Source organism: Diabrotica virgifera, chromosome 3 (assembly GCF_917563875.1).
Source record: "Diabrotica virgifera virgifera chromosome 3, PGI_DIABVI_V3a".
In the NCBI taxonomy this organism is placed as follows: Eukaryota; Metazoa; Arthropoda; class Insecta; order Coleoptera; family Chrysomelidae; genus Diabrotica; species Diabrotica virgifera.
The window spans coordinates 12780037-12798408 of NC_065445.1; the positions used below are offsets into that span (position 1 = coordinate 12780037).

Below are 18372 nucleotides of genomic sequence, written 5' to 3' on the forward strand. Positions count from 1 at the left end.
AAAACCAGAGTTATAGCCAATAAAAAATAGATTCATATTCACCAAATTTCAAATAGAATATTTCGACGTGAAATATCCAAAAAATTAAGCACTTTTTGGGGAAAACCCGTTATAACTTTTTTAAAGTGTTTAAAAAAAGCTTTATTTCTGTTTTTACAAAACGTTTCTAGCATTAAATTTAAGCAAGTTACGCTCAAAATAAAGTTGGTCCCTTTTGTTTTTGCAAAAAAAAAATCGGGAAGACCAACCCCTAATTAGCAACTTAAATGAAATTAATCGTTACCGCTCCACAAATTATTTTACTTATGTTGTGTTTATATGATCTGTAAGTTTCATCGATTCAAAGTGCTTATTCAACATGCTTTTTTTCAAAATAACTTAAAAATTGTTAGAGATTACGTCGTAACGATTAAGTTCATTTAAGATACTAATTAGGGGGCGATTTTCTCGATTTTTTTACCAAAACCAAAAGGGACTAACTTTATTTTGAGCGTAACTTATTTAATTTTGATGCTAGAAATTTTTTTTATAAAACAAAAATGAAGTTTTTTTTAAACACTTTAAATAAGTTGTAATGAGTTTTCCCCGAAATGTGCTTCATTTCTGGTTATTTCACGTTAAAGTATTTCATTTGGAATTTGATGAATATGAACCTATTTTTCTTTAGCTATATCTCTGCTTCTACTAGGTGTAGAGACGTATGTATACACCATTTTTTAAAATTTTTTACCGGCTATATTCTTGCTAAGAATGCTTTTTCGACAAAATACTTACTATTTGAGTTATTTGCGAAAAACCGTCTAAAAGCGTGGTTATTTTGTTGAAAAAATGAACATATTCACTGCCAAATAACTCGGAAAGTATTGACTTAGTGAAAAAACTCTATAGAACAAAAGTTACTTAAAATTAGCCAGTTTATCCATTTCCTGACATTCTTTGGACGAATATTTTTTCACCCCCAAGAGTGGGTGAAAACCACCCCCAGGGCAAAAGCACATATCGACACAATATCACTTTTTTTCTTTGACTTGTTAGCTATGTGTATGCCAAATTTCATGTCAATCCAAGCGGTTCTTTAAAATTTAGAGGTTTTGCAATATTTTACCGTTAAACAACGGACTATTAATTCATATTCTTTATTAGACACAACAATGAATAGTAAACACTTATAGTTAGATTCTTTTAAATACAAACTTATTTAAATTATCTAAATACTTACAAATGATTTATCTAACTAACTAATGTAATTTATTTAAATAAAACAAATTACATTACTTTACATTTTAAAACCGAATCCGTTTTGAAACAATCAAAATAGACTGGATGCCTAATTCTAAAATGTCCGTATCTATACATTTTCAGTTAATCGAGGGTTTTCTAGAAGGAATAGAATAAATTAAATAAATAATTAATAAATTGATTGTTTCGCCTAAAAAAGGGTCTGACCTGCTGTCGGCGAATTCAAAGCTTCCGGAATGGTAGGACCAATGTGGGGGCGTCACAATGTTTTCGCAAAAAATTTGTTTTCGGTAACTGTATTTGTTTTTCTAATACAAAACTTGTCTAGATTTGCTCAGTATTGGCTACATCCATTTCTTGGTCTCTAATGTAAAACTAATTAAAGGTAATAATTTAATATTTCTTTACTGAAAAAATCTAATGTCATTTCTGAATGTTTGTTGTTAAAAATTATTTCTTTTCCTGAATAAGTCAGCTAAATGTCCTTTTATAATCGTTGGAAAGCTAATACCACAATCATCTTGATTTATTTCATCTGAAACCATGATCAGTGACTCTTTAAGAAATGCCAAAACTATAAATCTGTCTGTCAATGGAGCCAATAATAAATGGTTCGAGGAGTGCACACGCAGTTATCTTTTTAATTAGAATATCTTGCTATCATTTCCGCAGTCAATCGATGATGTTTTTATGAATTGTATATCAAGGCTATGCGCATTCTACTTTATTGTCTTTCTTAGACAATAAATCCCGCAACTCAGTCCGTTATTCACCACCGACTACCTCGTTTACGTCATTGGCGTAACTAAACATAACGAAGTAGATATACTTGTATGAACTTTACACATTGCTGAACATTATACAAAAAAATTTCAATACGGTATAATAAAATAGGTAAAAGCATTAAAGCAAGATGTTGCTACATTGGAGCCATTCCATTGCCTCAGAAGTTAGTTCGTGGATTTTGTTTAAAACGGGAAATATTCTGTCAACTCCATTCTTCTTCTTTAAGTTCCATCTTCTATCGAAGGTTGGAAATCATCATGGCAATGCGGACCCTGTTGACTGCCGCTCTAAATAGGTCTGCACTACTGCATTCGAACCATTCCCGTAAGTTCTTAAGCCAGGATGTTCTTCGTCTTCCCACATTTCGCTTTCCTCGGATTTTGCCTTGCATAATAAGTTGTAATAATGAGTATTTTTGCCCTCTCATCACATGTCCCAAGTACTTAACTAAACCACCCTTAATACAATGAATATTAAATATGTTTTACGCCTATTTCTGAATAAAAGTATTATTAACCTTAATTACTTATTGACCATAATAAAGCATAAACAATTACTTGGCCGTGAAATGTTCGTGCTGATGCTATCTTTTCTTGTGTATAAAAACATTGATCAAAATCAGGTGTAAGGCATTCCTATTTGTTATTAGACATTAATATGTCGAAATAGTGTTAGAGATTTGTTGACAGTTGGGGGTTCGCCCCGTTTTGTATTATAAATATAATGTTATTAATCCAAAGAAAGTTACCAAAAGGCAGTTTAAATACCAACCTCTGGCTTTATTTACCATATCCTGCAGCTTTGCGACACTTAATTAAGTCTAGTGCATTGGAAAGTTCCTCGGTCATGATTGGCAGGCTTTGCTGATGTGTAATTTTGATCTTTTGAGTTGATATCGTACTTCTCTTTTATGAGCTTTTATTCTTTTTCTATGGCTGGTTTGGATAGCAATGCGTTTCGCTATATGTTTTGCGTTTGGTGATGAAGTGTTGGGATACTAGGTCTGTGTCAAGTGTTCTGAGTAGATTCTAGGCAGTGCGACTGCTATGCTTAAAATTAAGATTTTTTAGATTTGCCCTCCACCTGGTGGTTCTTGTAAAATTCAGAGACTCTAAAAGTTGTTCACTTTGGGTCTCTCCTTTGTTCCTGTTGATCTACAGGTCTTTCCAGTCTTCGGTCCAGCATGAAATATAGGATTTGGTTAGGCTGCATGGAATGTCTTTTTTAGCACAACTACATAATTATAAGTTTTGCAAATATTTCGTAGTTTTCTACCTTAGGCTCAATATGTCATTCCCCAATTGGACTTGATACTTAAATAAAAATGAATATGAATGAATAAAAAATGATATGAATAAAAAATAAAACAGACATTAATATGTAGTAATTTTACTTTGTTTATTTCAGATGGTGCCCTTCTCGAAGAACAATCCACACCAAAACCAACTCCAGAACAAGACGAGTCGCTGCTCCTCAACACCGATCTCCCAATCTTCCTAGCAGAGCCCCAAAACGCCTTCGTCGTCAAGAACCGCCCGGCGACGCTACAATGTCGCGCCGCGCATGCGCTTAGTTTATACTTTAAGTGCAATGGAGCTAAAAAGGTCGAAACTGTCGAAAATTGGTTCGTGGACCCTCAGACCGGCGTGCGAATCTTCGAAGCGGATGCTAACGTTACTCGGGACATGGTCGAGGAGTTTTTCGGTAAAGAAAAATTTAAGTGCGAATGCTACGCGTGGAGTGGAAGGGGTAGTATCAAGAGCCAGCCTGCTACTGTAGAAGTTGCATGTAAGTACTTATATATTGTTGTAAAAAACTATTATTTTTGTACTCTACTCCCTTGATGTACCATTCCATTACTCATAAAGTTTTCTCTGGTTTCACGTTATACCAAGATTGGAACTTTAATTAGGGAATTTACAACAAATTCTCTGTGTTCTCAAAAATACTTTGTACTTGCTAGAGAGTCGAAAATTATCATGCAAGAGGTACTGGACAACGAAACAACTGGTGTTGTCGTAAACGGAATTCCCATTAATAACTTGATGATAATGATGATAATAACAGATGCCACCATGCCATTTATGGCTTAAAAATGAACTTGGATAAAACCAAAGTAATGTTTACCACGAAAGAAAGTAATAATAAATATCTTTATCATTCTCTTTGTCTTTGTCCCTATGCGGGGTGGGCTTCCCTAATTGCATTTCTTTACAAGTTTCTATCTTGGGTCATATCAACATCAATCCCCTTTACCGACATGTCCTTCCAAAGCGTCTCCCTCCAGGTCTTCTTTGGTCTTCCTCTCCTACTCCTTCCAGGAATCCGTAGTTCGGCAAATTTATCGTATTGGTTGATTAACGTCTCAACGTTGAACATGACCAAATCATCTTAACCTACATATGTTGCCTATTCCCTCAATTTTGTGTCATTTGGTGCCACTCCTAGACTTGCCACCCCGAATATACTCATTTTTAATTTTATCCTTTTTTGTCAACCCACTTATCCATTTAAGTATTCTCATTTTTACTAAATGCATTCGGTGTTCCTTTTTCTTTTTAACTGGCCAACATTCAGTTCCTTACATCATAGCCGGTCTTATGTCTATTTTATAAACTGATCCCATTGGAATTCTTCTGTCAGATAACACACCACTCGCTTCCTTCCACTTCATCCATCCAACTCTAATTCTACTGCATGCATCCCCATCTATTTTCCCATTACACAGTAATACCAATCCTAGGCAATTAAAACTATTACTTTTTACAATCATTTTACCATCCAAAAATATCATTTATTTCTAGTAACTACATCCTTAAATGAACATTCCAAATACTCTTGTTTTTGTTTTGTCCTAGTAAGTTTTAAACCTTTTCAAGAGCTCGTCTCCACTGTTCCAGTTTTTGTTCTTAGTAGCTTTCACTATTTCATACTAACATTACAGCATCAGCATACATCAAGCACCAGGGAATGTTGTAATGATTATGATACTTACTCTGAAGATGGGGGTTGGGGGTCAGTCGAAATAATGGAAACAACTAAAATAATATTTGTTTAAATAGAAATGGGGGATCGATATGGGACTTGAAAGAAGATAGATAGAGCAAGCAATTAATCGTTCATTTGCGGACGGCTCTTAGTGTTTTAGTTGGAAAGCTGGGTCGTGGATAAGTTTCTTGTTTACGCCTAATTACTAAGTAATAGATGAATACTTACTGAGATGTCCTTGTAATTAAAAACAGAAAGATTTCTGATATATTTATATTTAATGGTCAACTTTCAGAAGACTTCCTGGACTCACTCAATTGGGTATAAAGACATAGCACCTAAAAATTCTTCTTTTTTATCTAAAACTTTTAAATGGTGGTTCGAATTTTTCTAAGATATTTTTCCACTGAGTAAATAAAACAAAAAAAGCTATTTAGTTTCTTTATTTAAATAAAAAAATTAATCAAATTTACTGTTTATAACATTACAAACTGATAACTGGTCCAAAACTAATGAGAATAAAACGAGGACGAAGATAAAATGTGGGACATACATTATAAATATAAATTCGTTGAATTTTAATAAAAATGAGAATAATGACTTTGCAAAGGAACTATCAACGAGAATTGAAATCGCACGTAACTCATCTTTGAAAATGAAACAAGTAGTGGCAAAGATTCATTATCATTAGTCGTTTTTGACCACCTTTTTGTAGGCCGTCCTCGATTAGGATAATCAAAGATTAACATCATCTAAAATCTTAAAAAATCTAAATCGATTAAGTAGGGATGATCTACGTACGCCCATGATGCAAATCAATTATTAAAACGGAGGTCAAAACAAACAACTCGTCTCTGAAAACGATTAAAATAGCTATTAACTTTGAAGCTGTAAAAATCTGAATGCACTACCGATAAATTTAATCTCCGAGTAGATCAATTTCAAAATTATGAAAACACTCCGTATCGCTATTATAATAATGAACTCGATCGCTATCTCCTGCCAACAGCAGTCTGTCACTAATTGATTGTCCGGATTCACCATTCACGTACAATGAATTCAAGATCTTAAATAACGAAAATAATTATAAACAAATATTATTTCTCGAAATTTACCACATAAACAAAAATAAAAATTCAATTAATCATAAAACAGATACCAGCAGATTGAGCGACATTTATTGCAATATTTTTAAATTATAAAAATACCAAAATATTCATCAGTTGATTCGACAATGGATTTCGTTAGCCCTTACCACATGTGAAAAAAGATCACTCAGTAGTCAGTATTTGTCTGGTCATCCCGTGAAAATGACACATTGTGTATTTCTAAGCTAAATATAACATACATCATTTCATAAGTTATATTATTGTAATGTTTCGTTTATATCTAAAATCTCAAAAAATCTTAAATCCATTAAACAGAGATGATCTACATACGCCCATAGTGGAAATGAATTATTACAACAACCGAGGTCAAAACAAACAACGCGTTTCTGAAAATGATTAAAATAGCTATTAACTTTAAAGCTGTAAAAATGCGAATGCACTACCGATAAATTTAATCTCTGAGTAGATCAATTTCAAAATTATGAAAACACTCCGTATCGCTATTATAATAATGAACTCGATCGCTATCTCCTGCCAACAGCAGTCTGTCACTAATAATTGATTGTCCGCATTCACCATTCATGTACAAGGAATTCATTTTTACGCTTGCAAGGTTTTCTGAAATTAAGTTATTAAGCCCCACACACGATAACATCTTTAATAACTAACTGTTGAAAAGTTGTAAATCAGTATGCCACTGTTAATTTTTAAGGTATTTGCTTTTTGAATACCTTTAGTGATTCGTTGCAGAGGTTAACTGAATTTGTGTGACGAAGTAAAATACATGCCAGGAATATTGTTTCCTGAGCATTGTTACTGAGAGACAGAAAAAAATATCTTTCGACCAAAAATTCTTCAAGGATAGTGTACCACGAGTATAACGTCAATATTATTACAAGAATTAATATTAAAATTAAACTTATCAGGCTTCCTCTTCAGGGCTCCTGGGGTCTCAGTCTCTGAGTCCCCAAATACTACACTGGTCACTGCAATGTCTGCAATACTGCTGTTTCGGAAGAAGGATCATTCATTTATACCGTTGATGATGACGTCGTTTGCTCGAGCGGCGCTTGGGAGGGGGTTGGCGCGAATATTTTTGACGGCAGGAGTTAGATTGGTGGATTGAGCGGACGATGTTTCCTTTAGGAGGGGTCTTGTCAAAGGCAACCAGGTGCCGTCATCTCTTTTGTTTAGACAATTTGGCCACTTTTCGATTTCTATTTCTTCTGGGATGTTGCCTGGTTTATAGAAGCGGATGGGGCTATAGTTCTAGAGTCTTCAAAGATAATTTTGTGACTTGCGCGAAGATGGTGTTGGCCTAGAGCTAAAATTGATTCGGAATTGCGAACAGATAAGGAATGTTTATAAATCCTATTTTAGATTCTACGATTGGTTTGGCCTATGTAAGACCTGGGGACACTCTGCACAAGGGATTTCATAAATTCCGTTTTGTTCATTTAAGATGTTGTCTCTGACTGATCGTGATGTGTTTCCCATTGTTTATTTATCTCATAGGTGGTTGTATCTAATTTATCAATATCTTCAGATATTTTCTGTTGGAGTTTCTCTTCTGCACTGTCTTCATTCATTTTTTTGTTCTACTTCTAGTTTTGAGGTCTTTTGGAAATTTCTAATGTGTTTAAGCTCAAGCGTGACTTTATTTATTAGTGGGTTATGATGTAGCATCTGCTCCTGGGCATGTTTTCACCGGTTGGGTCGTATTCCAACATCTCTTGTATCTAATCGATTTCATTCCTTACCACTTTCTTTGACTTATCCACTGCCGAACGCCACGTATACAACCGTCTCATAGGTAGTGGAAAGAACGTGTTTGTGGTTACTAGACTTGTGTTTGTAGCAGAACGATATTAGCCGATCTCCGTTATCGTTGAGCTCCTCTAGTTCCTGATCTCCCACCTGTTCCAACTCTTCTTCTTCACTTTTGCAATGCTATGATATGTATAAGCTGCTTTAAATGAAAATGGCATCTGTTGTTATCGCTTTTCCTAGATATTTTAGTTTCCTCGCATATGCAACCATATTGGGTGAGGCGATTAAGTACCTAGTTTTATGAGCCTTTAAGTTGGCACTGTTTAACATCTCATTTATTTCGGTGCGGAAGTGCAAAGATGCTGCGTCTCGTCGAGTATGTGTCCCACTTCGATATCTCTAATAACCAAAAGTTATGACTACTTGCTGTAAATATTTAGCACCTGATAATTGCTCCACGCGTCTCACAACACCTCGTACATTCACCCAAAATAAAATTCAACTTCCCTAATAATCACCGCTTAATATTAGACCGTCTTTATGCAATCAACATAAATTCTTCTCGTCGGTTTTTCAGTAGGCGTTCGGAAACTAGTTTGGGACTTTGTGGTCGCGTTTGTACCATAGTCCATGTTGTTAGGCGGCTTCCGTATGAAAAATTTTCTTATTCGGTTTTTTTGAGGCTTCCTGTTCAAAAATGTTCCCTTTCAACAAATCAGAAGGGTGCCGGGACAAATTTTTGGGCAGAAATTGTTTATTCCTTAATAGTCCTGTCGCCAGTGAGGGTACAACGGCCTCCTTAATTCAGATGGACTTACCCAAGTGACCCGTAGAACACGAATTTTTTGGTAACAGTTGATCCGGATGTCGATAAGATTGTTATAAACAAAGAACTTGAGGAATCACATAACAGCGATTTTTCGCAAAACAAAACATTGTTTTGTATTTTTTGGGTCATTCTAAGCAAAAAATGTTTTTATAAGTTTTTTCGTAGGATGCATAGTTTTCGACATAAACGCGGTTGAACTATCAAAAAATCGAAAGATTGCAATTTTTGAACCCGAATAACTTTTGATTGAAAAATAAAATAGCAATTCTGCTTACCGCATTTGAAAGTTCAAGACAAATTTTATCGGTTTTGATTACTTTCATTGCTAAAAATTAATTTTTTTTATTGGTAAACAAAGGTGTAAACACATACTGATTGAATGATGTTTTCAATGCATTTCCCATTTGAAATCGAACGAGTAGGCGCGCATACAGACAATTTTTATGTTAGATTACGTACATTAAAACGCATGCATTGGGCACGGGAAACACTATGTGTTTATGGCTTTGTTTAACAAATAAAAACTTAATTTTTAGCAATTCAAATAATCAAAACCGATAGAATTTGACTTGAGCTTTCAAATGCAGTAAGCAGAATTGCTATTTTATTTTTTTAATCAAAAGGTATTCGGGTTCAAAAATTGCACTTTTTCGATTTTTTGAAAGTTCAACCGCGTTTATCTCTAAAACTATGCATCCTACGAAAAAACATGTAACACCATTTTTTGCTGAGAATCACCCAAAAAATACAAAAAATGTTTTGTTTTGCGAAAAATCGCTGATATGTAATTCCTGAAGTTCTTTGTTTGTAACAAATTTATCGACATCCGGATCAATTGTTACCCAAAAAATAATTTGGAACTGTAATAAAAAAACCTCAAGATTTTTAGCCACAGACAAACAAGGGTGGAGGCAAAAAATAAAGGAGGCTCAATTTGGGCTGTAGTGCCGCAGAAGAAGAAGGAGAAGAATTAAAAAAATATATTTTTTAATATAAATGAAAAGAAATAGGCAGAACGCTGGTCCAGAAATTACCATGACTTTTTAAATACAAATCCCTAAAGTCACAAATATTGTACTCTACCTGAAAACTAAAATTACCCAGAGTACCGAAAGTAACGAGTATAAAGTACCGAGTATTGAGAGTTTTTTTTTTGTTTGTTTTATGGCATAGACTTGGGTGTCAATTAGTCAGTCACAACTTTTTTTTTCTATTCACACATAAAGAAGGCAATGAGGTCCTTAGAGTTCCATAGCAAACTCTTCCACAGCTCTCTACTCAGTTCAAAAGCTGCAGCTGGCCGCTATGGACTGTCCAAGTTGCTCACCACATTTTTCCATTATACATCTTCTTCTTCTTCTTCTTTTTTCATATGAACATTTAATATATCAAATTATCAGGATTAAAAGTTTAGAGGTTAATTTTAGTTTCACAGATAAATTTCATTAAACAATCATATATATTTTTGCTATTCAGAGACAATAGATGGGATACATTGAAAGGTCGAAAATCATTACATTTTATTAAATCTTCGATTAAATTATAGGTGTATGGAATGTATTTTGTGCACTCAAAGAAAGTGTGATTCAAATCACCCACCTTCTGACATTCAGTACAAAGATTTGAATCAAAAACTTTAATTCTTGATAGATGTAGAGGGAAGCAAGCATGTCCAAACTTCATTCTAATTAATGTTGTTATATATCTTCGAGGTACTACAAAATTTTTAAACCAATATATATTTGGAACAAAAGGTTGAATCAGTGAATACTGAGATTTGGATTGTTTACAAAGATCTCGCCATGATTGACTCCACTGATTTTTAATTCGATGCTTAATAGTGTTAACTAAATCAGATATGCAAAACTTACGATTATTTGAAGTACCATACTCAATAGCTTTTTTAGCCAAACTATCAACATATTCATTATGCGTTAGTCCTATATGAGCCTTAACCCATAAAAAGTTCACTCTTCTTTTATTTTTATGAATTTCAAAAATGATTTTCTTAATTAGTAGGATATAAATATTTGAATTGTTATTGGGAAAATCTATAGTTTGAATAGCAAGAAGAACAGAGAGTGAATCGGAAATAATTGTTGCAGATATATCTTCTGATTCTTTAAAATATTGCTGGGCCTCATAAATTGCTATGGCTTCAGCACTGAAGATAGAAAAATCATGGCCTAACTTAAACATTTTTTCTGTTTTAGTAGCAGGTATGTAAAAGGCACATCCAGTGCCAACTAACGTCTTAGATGCATCTGTATATATATTTACAGAGTCTGGCCAATTCTCTAAGAATGTTCTTAAGATGTTAGAGCTAATATCACTGTTTTCATGGTAACTTGGTTTTACTAATTTAACTGTATATAAAAAAGAATGAAAATCTTCAAGTTCAAAGCTATCAATCACGTTATAATCACAGTCAAAATTTGACAGATCTCGAAAAGCCTCGCAAAGCGGAGGCGAGTTCTTTAGCTTCCAGTATTTATTAGTTAAATCCGCTACATTTAGCTTGTTAATATTTTGGTAAAGACCGATATTTAGGTTACGAATTTTTATTAAAAATTTCTGGCTGAGATATTTCCTTCTATAATTGAGTGGAATTTCTAAAGCTTCTACATGTAAAGCTTTATTTGGAGTTGATTTCATAGCTCCTAAACAGATACGGAGTCCTAAGTTCTGTACAACGTCTACTTTGTTTAAAATATGTTTACAAGCTGAGCCATATAGAATACATCCATAATCAATTATAGATCTAATATATGATCGATAGAAAAGTAATTGAGTATTGAGAGTTAAAGTAACGAATCGTTACAAATAATATTCAAAAGTACATATTCAAAATATTCAAAAATTTATATCACTGCTTGGCAACCTCAAAAATAATAATTTACATGAGTTTTCAAGCCTCGAAAATGCGTATTTTCGCATTTTTTCAAATTTTAAATCGCTTATAACTCGAAAATTGTTAACTTTTGGGAAAAATGACAAGGGACGTTTTTTGTTTAAAATGATCCAGAAAACCCAAAAAACTATTTTTTGGAGCAAAAAAGTGAGTAAAATGGTGATCCTTTGAATTTGTTTAAAAAAATTTCTGTCCAAAACTTTCGCCTGGCGCACTTCTGATTTTTTTAAAGGGGCCATTTTTAAACAGGAATCCGCAAAGCAACCGAATCAGAAAATTTTGTGTACTGGAGCGGTCTCACAACATGGACTATTTGTGGTCGCGTTCGTACCTTAAACAAGTTTAGAAAAAAATTGTAACTATAAACTTTCTACATGATAATAAAGTGTGCTTCAATATTCATGTTTACTTTAAATAATAAATTAGACGTTTCGGTCGTAAGCAGCGGTACCGCTATTGTATGGTTGTTAGAAAATCGTAAATTTTATTATGGAAAATACTAAACATCATAATGAATTTTATTGGTTAAGTGGAAATATATACATTCATACTACATTGAAAACGAGGAAGCGGAGAAGAATACAGTAAATTACGAACAAATAACTCGATGCCCTAAAAGTGTAAAGTGCCTTCATAAAACCGTTGATTGATGTATTGGGGACCCCATATTAATATTTCAATCAACGATAAAACAAAAGAAAAGAAGGTTCTAAACCAGGTCAATCCAGATTTAGCCATACGGCTCACACTCCATCTAAGGGGAAAATTGACTAATTGCAGATACCTACGGTATCAAAAGGATTGAGCTCTGGTGGTACCCTTTCTGTGTTACCGAGCCCTAGGTGACTTGGTATCCTGGAATATATCCAAAAATTTTCGTGCACATATGGCCGTCGAGAGTAGTATATTTTTCTGCATGGTCTTATAAAGATGTTCATTTATACCAATCTTTTTTATGTTTTCCAGGAGGTTCTTCGGAATGACTCCAATAGTAGACATAATAATAGGTATCATCTGATTATTTTACATTCTCCATTGTCTTCGTATTTGAATTTCCAGATCTCTGTACTTGGCAAAGTAGATTATTTTTGTGAGATATCGCCACATCAATTAGTTTTGTTCGTCAGTATAGCTTGTAGTTGTCATTCTCAAGCATACTGTCAAAGACGTATTGATAATATGGGAGGTGGTCCGTTTGGAGAAGTCCCAGCTTGATAGCTATCTTTTGATGAATGATCTTTCCTACTGCGTCATCCCGTTCCTTGTATTCAGTTGCAGTAAATGCCTGGCAGCCCCCTGTAAGATGTTGGATGGTTTCTTGGGCTTGACATCCATATCGGCATTTGTCGTTTTGGACTGAGAGTCTTTGAGGATATATTTCAGGTAATTTTTGGTTGCTGTAACCTGATCCTGAATGGCCAGTAATGAACCTTCTGTTTCAGGGAACATCTTTCCTGATGTCCAATAGTTCGACGTTAGTCGTTAGTTATAATTATTATTATTATTATTATATTATTAATTATAATTAATTTAGTACCATATTAGGTATGGTATCTATAATATCCTAGGTACTCTATATACAGTGCGTCAATAAAGTAATGCATAAATTAATTATTTCGTTAACAGGCGATATTAAGGAAAAATCCCGAAACAGGTCGATTTTTATTTTTAAATTCCGATTTTTTGGCATATACATCATACTAGTGACGTCATCCATAGGAGTCATGCGATAGCTCATTTGAATGGGTGGAAAAAAGGGGAAAAATAATATTTATTTGTCAAATAAACATTTTTCCCTGTTTTCTGACAACAGTAAAACGTATTTTGAATTAAATAAATTACATACATTCTTCTTTTTGTCTCAATTATTTTAATTAAAAAATGTTTTTTTGAACACCTTGTATAAATAAATATGTTAATGTTTACATTATTGAATATAGAATTGAATACCCTTTCAAATGAGCTATCACATGACTCCTATTCTCATTTAAAAAAATTATAGATTACGTCATCATGCCCAGATGGATGACGTCACTAGTATGATATATATGCCAAAAAATCGGAATTTAAAAATAAAAATCGACCTGTTTCGGGATTTTTCCTTAATATCGCCTGTTTACGAAATAATTTATGCGTTACTTTATGGACGCACTGTATAGACTCTATACAGTGCGTCCATAAAGTATAGAGTCTATATAAAGTATAGAGTCTATACAGTGCGTCCATAAAGTAACGCGTAAATTAATTATTTCGTAAACAGGCAATATTAAGGAAAAATCCCGAAACAGGTCGATTTTTATTTTTAAATTCCGATTTTTTGGCATATATATCATACTAGTGACGTCATCCATGTGGGCATGATGACGTAATCTATAATTTTTTTAAATGAGAATAGGAGTCATGTGATAGCTCATTTGAAAGGGTATTCAATTCTATATTCAATAATGTAAACATTAACGTATTTATTTATACAAGGTGTTCAAAAAAACATTTTTTAATTAAAATAATTGAGACAAAAAGAAGAATGTATGTAATTTATTTAATTCAAAATACGTTTTACTGTTGTCAGAAAACAGGGAAAAATGTTTATTTGACAAATAAATATTATTTTTCGCTTAAATTCAATGTTAAAGCTGCCGCTGCCACTCACCTGTTTCTTGGCAGTTTGAACATTTCGTTTAAACGAAAATCAATGTTTATTTGTCAAATAAAATTTTTTTCTGTTTACTGACAGTAGTAAAAAGTATTTTGAATTAACTAAATTACATATACATATTCTTCTTTTTGTCTCACTTATTTTAATTAAAAAAATGTTTTTTGAACATCCTGCATAAATAATTATTAATGTTTATATTATTGGATAGAGAATTGAATACCCTTTCAAATGAGCTATCACATGACCCCTATTCCCATGTAAAAAAATCATTGATTGCGTCATCACGCCCAGATGTATGACGTCACTAGTATGATATATATGCCAAAAAATCGTAATTTAAAAATAAAAATCGACCTGTTTCGGGATTTTTCCTTAAAGTCGCCGTTTTACGAAATAACGAATTTATGCGTTACTTGATGGACGCACTGTATAATATAATATCCTGCTCAACGAAGAAAAAGGTGTAGAAAACCCATCAGCAGAATGCAGTTGGCTTTGGTTGCCAACACTAACAGCATTTAATTTAATTTAAATTTAATCTGGGGCAGTACAAATAAGTACAGTGGAACCTCTATAACTCGGATTAATCGGGACCGCGGCCGATCCAGGTTATCGAAAATCCGGGTTAGCCGGAGAATATGGTAAACATTAATAAAACACGGTATACTTACAGATAAACTCCGTTATAATTGAAATAACATGAAATATATACACACACAGTACCTACACATCTGAATTACTAAAAACAAGCAAACACAAACCTAAGCAAACGGAAACGAACAATACAAGACTGTACTACAAACAATACAGTCAAAATCTGAACGATGTTATGTTATTTAAGAACAGTTGTAAGAAAACTAAGACCATTGTTTAAAAAAGAATTTTTTAAATATTCTTTTAGTCTTTTTAAACAATGCTAAGACAGTTTGAAATAAATAAAGGAATACTACAACAGGTGCCTGTTGTTTCCGATAAACCGAGACAATGAACGTCGCTCTGCTCTGCCGATGTGTGCCATGAGTCATTTTTACTATCGTATAGTTCGAATTACACAAATACACATTATCTCTCAAATATTATATTACATACACTTTTATTGTTGAAATGTTTGTCTGATGAAAATCGGTCCGGGTTAGCCGGACTTTTGGGTTATCGGGGGCCGACTTATCGGGGTTCCACTGTATTTAGATTATGCTTGATTGATATTTGATTGTGCGATATCTCCATCTTACACATAATTGGTATTTACACCCCAGTCTCCAGTCTTCAAAGACGATCAAAAATACCACGCAATCACCAAGAGTGTCAAAGTATCAATGTCTCTTGATGATCTACTCTCCCCGACATCAATACTTTTGTAATTACGCAAGGCTGCGTTACCAAATTAAGTAGCTCAAAGATCACAGAAGCCGTTTCCTAGACGATGAATGTAACAAATTTATCAGGGCGTCATCACCACCATTTCGAACAATAACCACCCTCTGCCCCATCGAAACAAACCATAATTCCCTTTGTGAAATCGCTCCCCTGCGCGTCCAGATTAATAGCAAATATTAGTCCAGTCAACGAGAGTTTTTCTAATCACGATGTGTTGCTGAAAAAACCATTAAACTCAGGATAACCGGCAATTCGTATCAGCAACATTAAGCTACAAGGAATATATGGAGCAATTAGAAGCAATATTGCTCAAAACACTTGCCGTATTTTTTTTAATTGCTGCATATCACTCCACTAATTACTCCAGATTGATCTACTCATGTTGTCGAGCAATTATTGCATACATTTACAATTACAATTACAATTATTGCGTACAATTTACAATTATTGCATATAAACGCACGATTACAGAGGCCATTTTGTTATCCCTCTTATTATGTAAACAACGTATTGTATTACCTTTACCTAATTTGGTACCTAGTATGGTAATACAATATGGTTTGGTATGATAATACAATAGGTATTATCATACTTATTGTATAACAATATACTGTATCTGTAAACAACTTATGTAATTAACTATTTTTAATGGGAAATAAGCCACAATGTTACTAAAAAATTATTTTATTAACGTTTCGACGTCCAAATCGGATGCCGTTGTCAAAATATAAAAAATATTAATGAATTAAACAGAAATGTTGTTGTTTAGTAAAAAGTTCTTCTAATAATTTATTTAATCTGACTCATTTATATCGGCAATTCAGACATATACTATACATTTTAAAGTAGAAGACTTTAAAATGATATTGCCAATATTTATGAGTTGCGTTCCTGGGACGACTTTACTGAAAGATAGTTCATTCGATTACATGAAATCAACCCCATCTCAAGAATATCCGTCACAAAAAAAATCATAGCATGTGATCTGTCTTTGAAAAGAGAACCACATGCAACGGTGATAGTAAAATTCTCGCGTTAGAGATTCCATAGTAAATCACGAGGAAAAACCAAGAAAAAACCACGTGAAACTATCCCGATATCGTAAGTATGTATTAGGTCTTACTTTAGTTTACTCTCAAAACTAATACCAAATTCTGACCTTAATATGTATATGTGTTATTTTAAATTATAAATATTGGTTGTCTTTTTAAAGACAGATCACATGCTATGATTTTTTTGTGACGGATATTCTTGAGTTGGGGTTGATTTCATGTAATCGAATGAACTATCTTTCAGTAAAGTCGTCCCAGGAACGCAACTCATAAATATTGGCAATATCATTTTAAAGTCTTCTACTTTAAAATGTATAGTATATGTCTGAATTGCCGATATAAATGAGTCAGATTAAATAAATTATTAGGAGAATTTTTTACTAAGCAACATTTTTGTTCAATTCATTAATTTTTTTTGTATTTTGACAGCGGCATCCGATTTGGACGTCGAAACGTTAATAAAATCATTTTTTTTAGTAAAATTGTGGCGTGTTTCCCTTTAAAAATAGTTAATTACAAAAATGCCACAAGAAAATAGCTTCAGAACAATAACAAATTTAATGCCCTTTGAAGCAAACCATTAATTCGTTTTTCTCTCAAATATCGTTTCTTAAATACTTAAAATTTGTATTTTCACAATACATTTTTTACAAAAATGATGTGGAGACTATAAAATAATATGTTATGCCTATGTTATATAATATATAAATAACATTTATAACATTATAGATCTTACTGCCTTGAAGGTCTGAAATTGTAGCTATGGACAAATGGTTTTATATTATCAGTTTTACAGTGCTAGTTCTTCTTAGTTGTGTGCTATGGAGTTTTCCGTATCTTAGTCGATATGTTCCACTTACTTGTCTTAAAACCATCTCCTTTCAACACTTGCATCTCATACTGCACACACTATTTTGTTGTCTTTTTTGGAAACCTAAGTATCTATTTTTTCGGTGTCATATTAGATCCCCCTAACGATGGAAAAAGGTCCTATTTAGTAAAGATTTAACATTAGCTCTTAAAGTACGCCTAACAAAATGTTACGTATATAGTGTACTATACTATGGAGTGGAATCGTGGATGTTAAATGTAGAGACAATGAGACGACTTAACGCCTTTGAAATGTGGACCTATAGAAGAATTATGAGGGTTTCCTGGGTAGATAGAGTTACGAACAACGAAGTACTGAGAAGAATAGGTAAGGAGAAGGAAGTTGAACTTACAATTAAAGAAAGAAAACTACAGTATCTCGGACATGCGATGCGGGGTGAGAAGTATGGCATCCTGCGACTCATAATGCAAGGAAAGATAGATGGCAGAAGAAGCATCGGAAGAAGACGAATTTCATGGCTGAAGAACCTGAGAGAATGGTTTGGATGTAGCTCAAAACAACTATTTAGAGCTACTGCCTCAAAAATTAAAATAGCTATGATGGTTGCCAACCTCCGTAGCGGAGATGGCACCTGAAGAAGAAGAACGATGGCAATTCCATTGGTGAGTTGTTGACGGTCTCCATCTAATCGGAATAATTGTTGGGCATTGCGTATTCTGTTCCAATCGCGAATGTTCTTGAGTCATTACATCTGCTTCCTTCCAATGCCTCTGCGCCCCTAAGTTTTACCTTTCATGATAAACTGAACAATTGTGTACCACTT

At 33.5% G+C, this 18372-nt stretch overlaps 1 protein-coding gene across 2 annotated transcripts in view; it reads left to right on the top strand.

Annotated features, from left to right (window-relative positions):
- LOC114349398 (netrin receptor UNC5C) overlaps window positions 1-18372 on the top strand; it is a 1236422-nt gene that overhangs the window by 428864 nt on the left and 789186 nt on the right. For both annotated transcript variants that reach the window (XM_028299758.2, XM_028299766.2), the window contains exon 3: window positions 3433-3813. In XM_028299758.2, the coding sequence (XP_028155559.2) occupies window positions 3433-3813 (381 nt within the window). The remainder of the gene's footprint in view (window positions 1-3432; window positions 3814-18372) is intronic.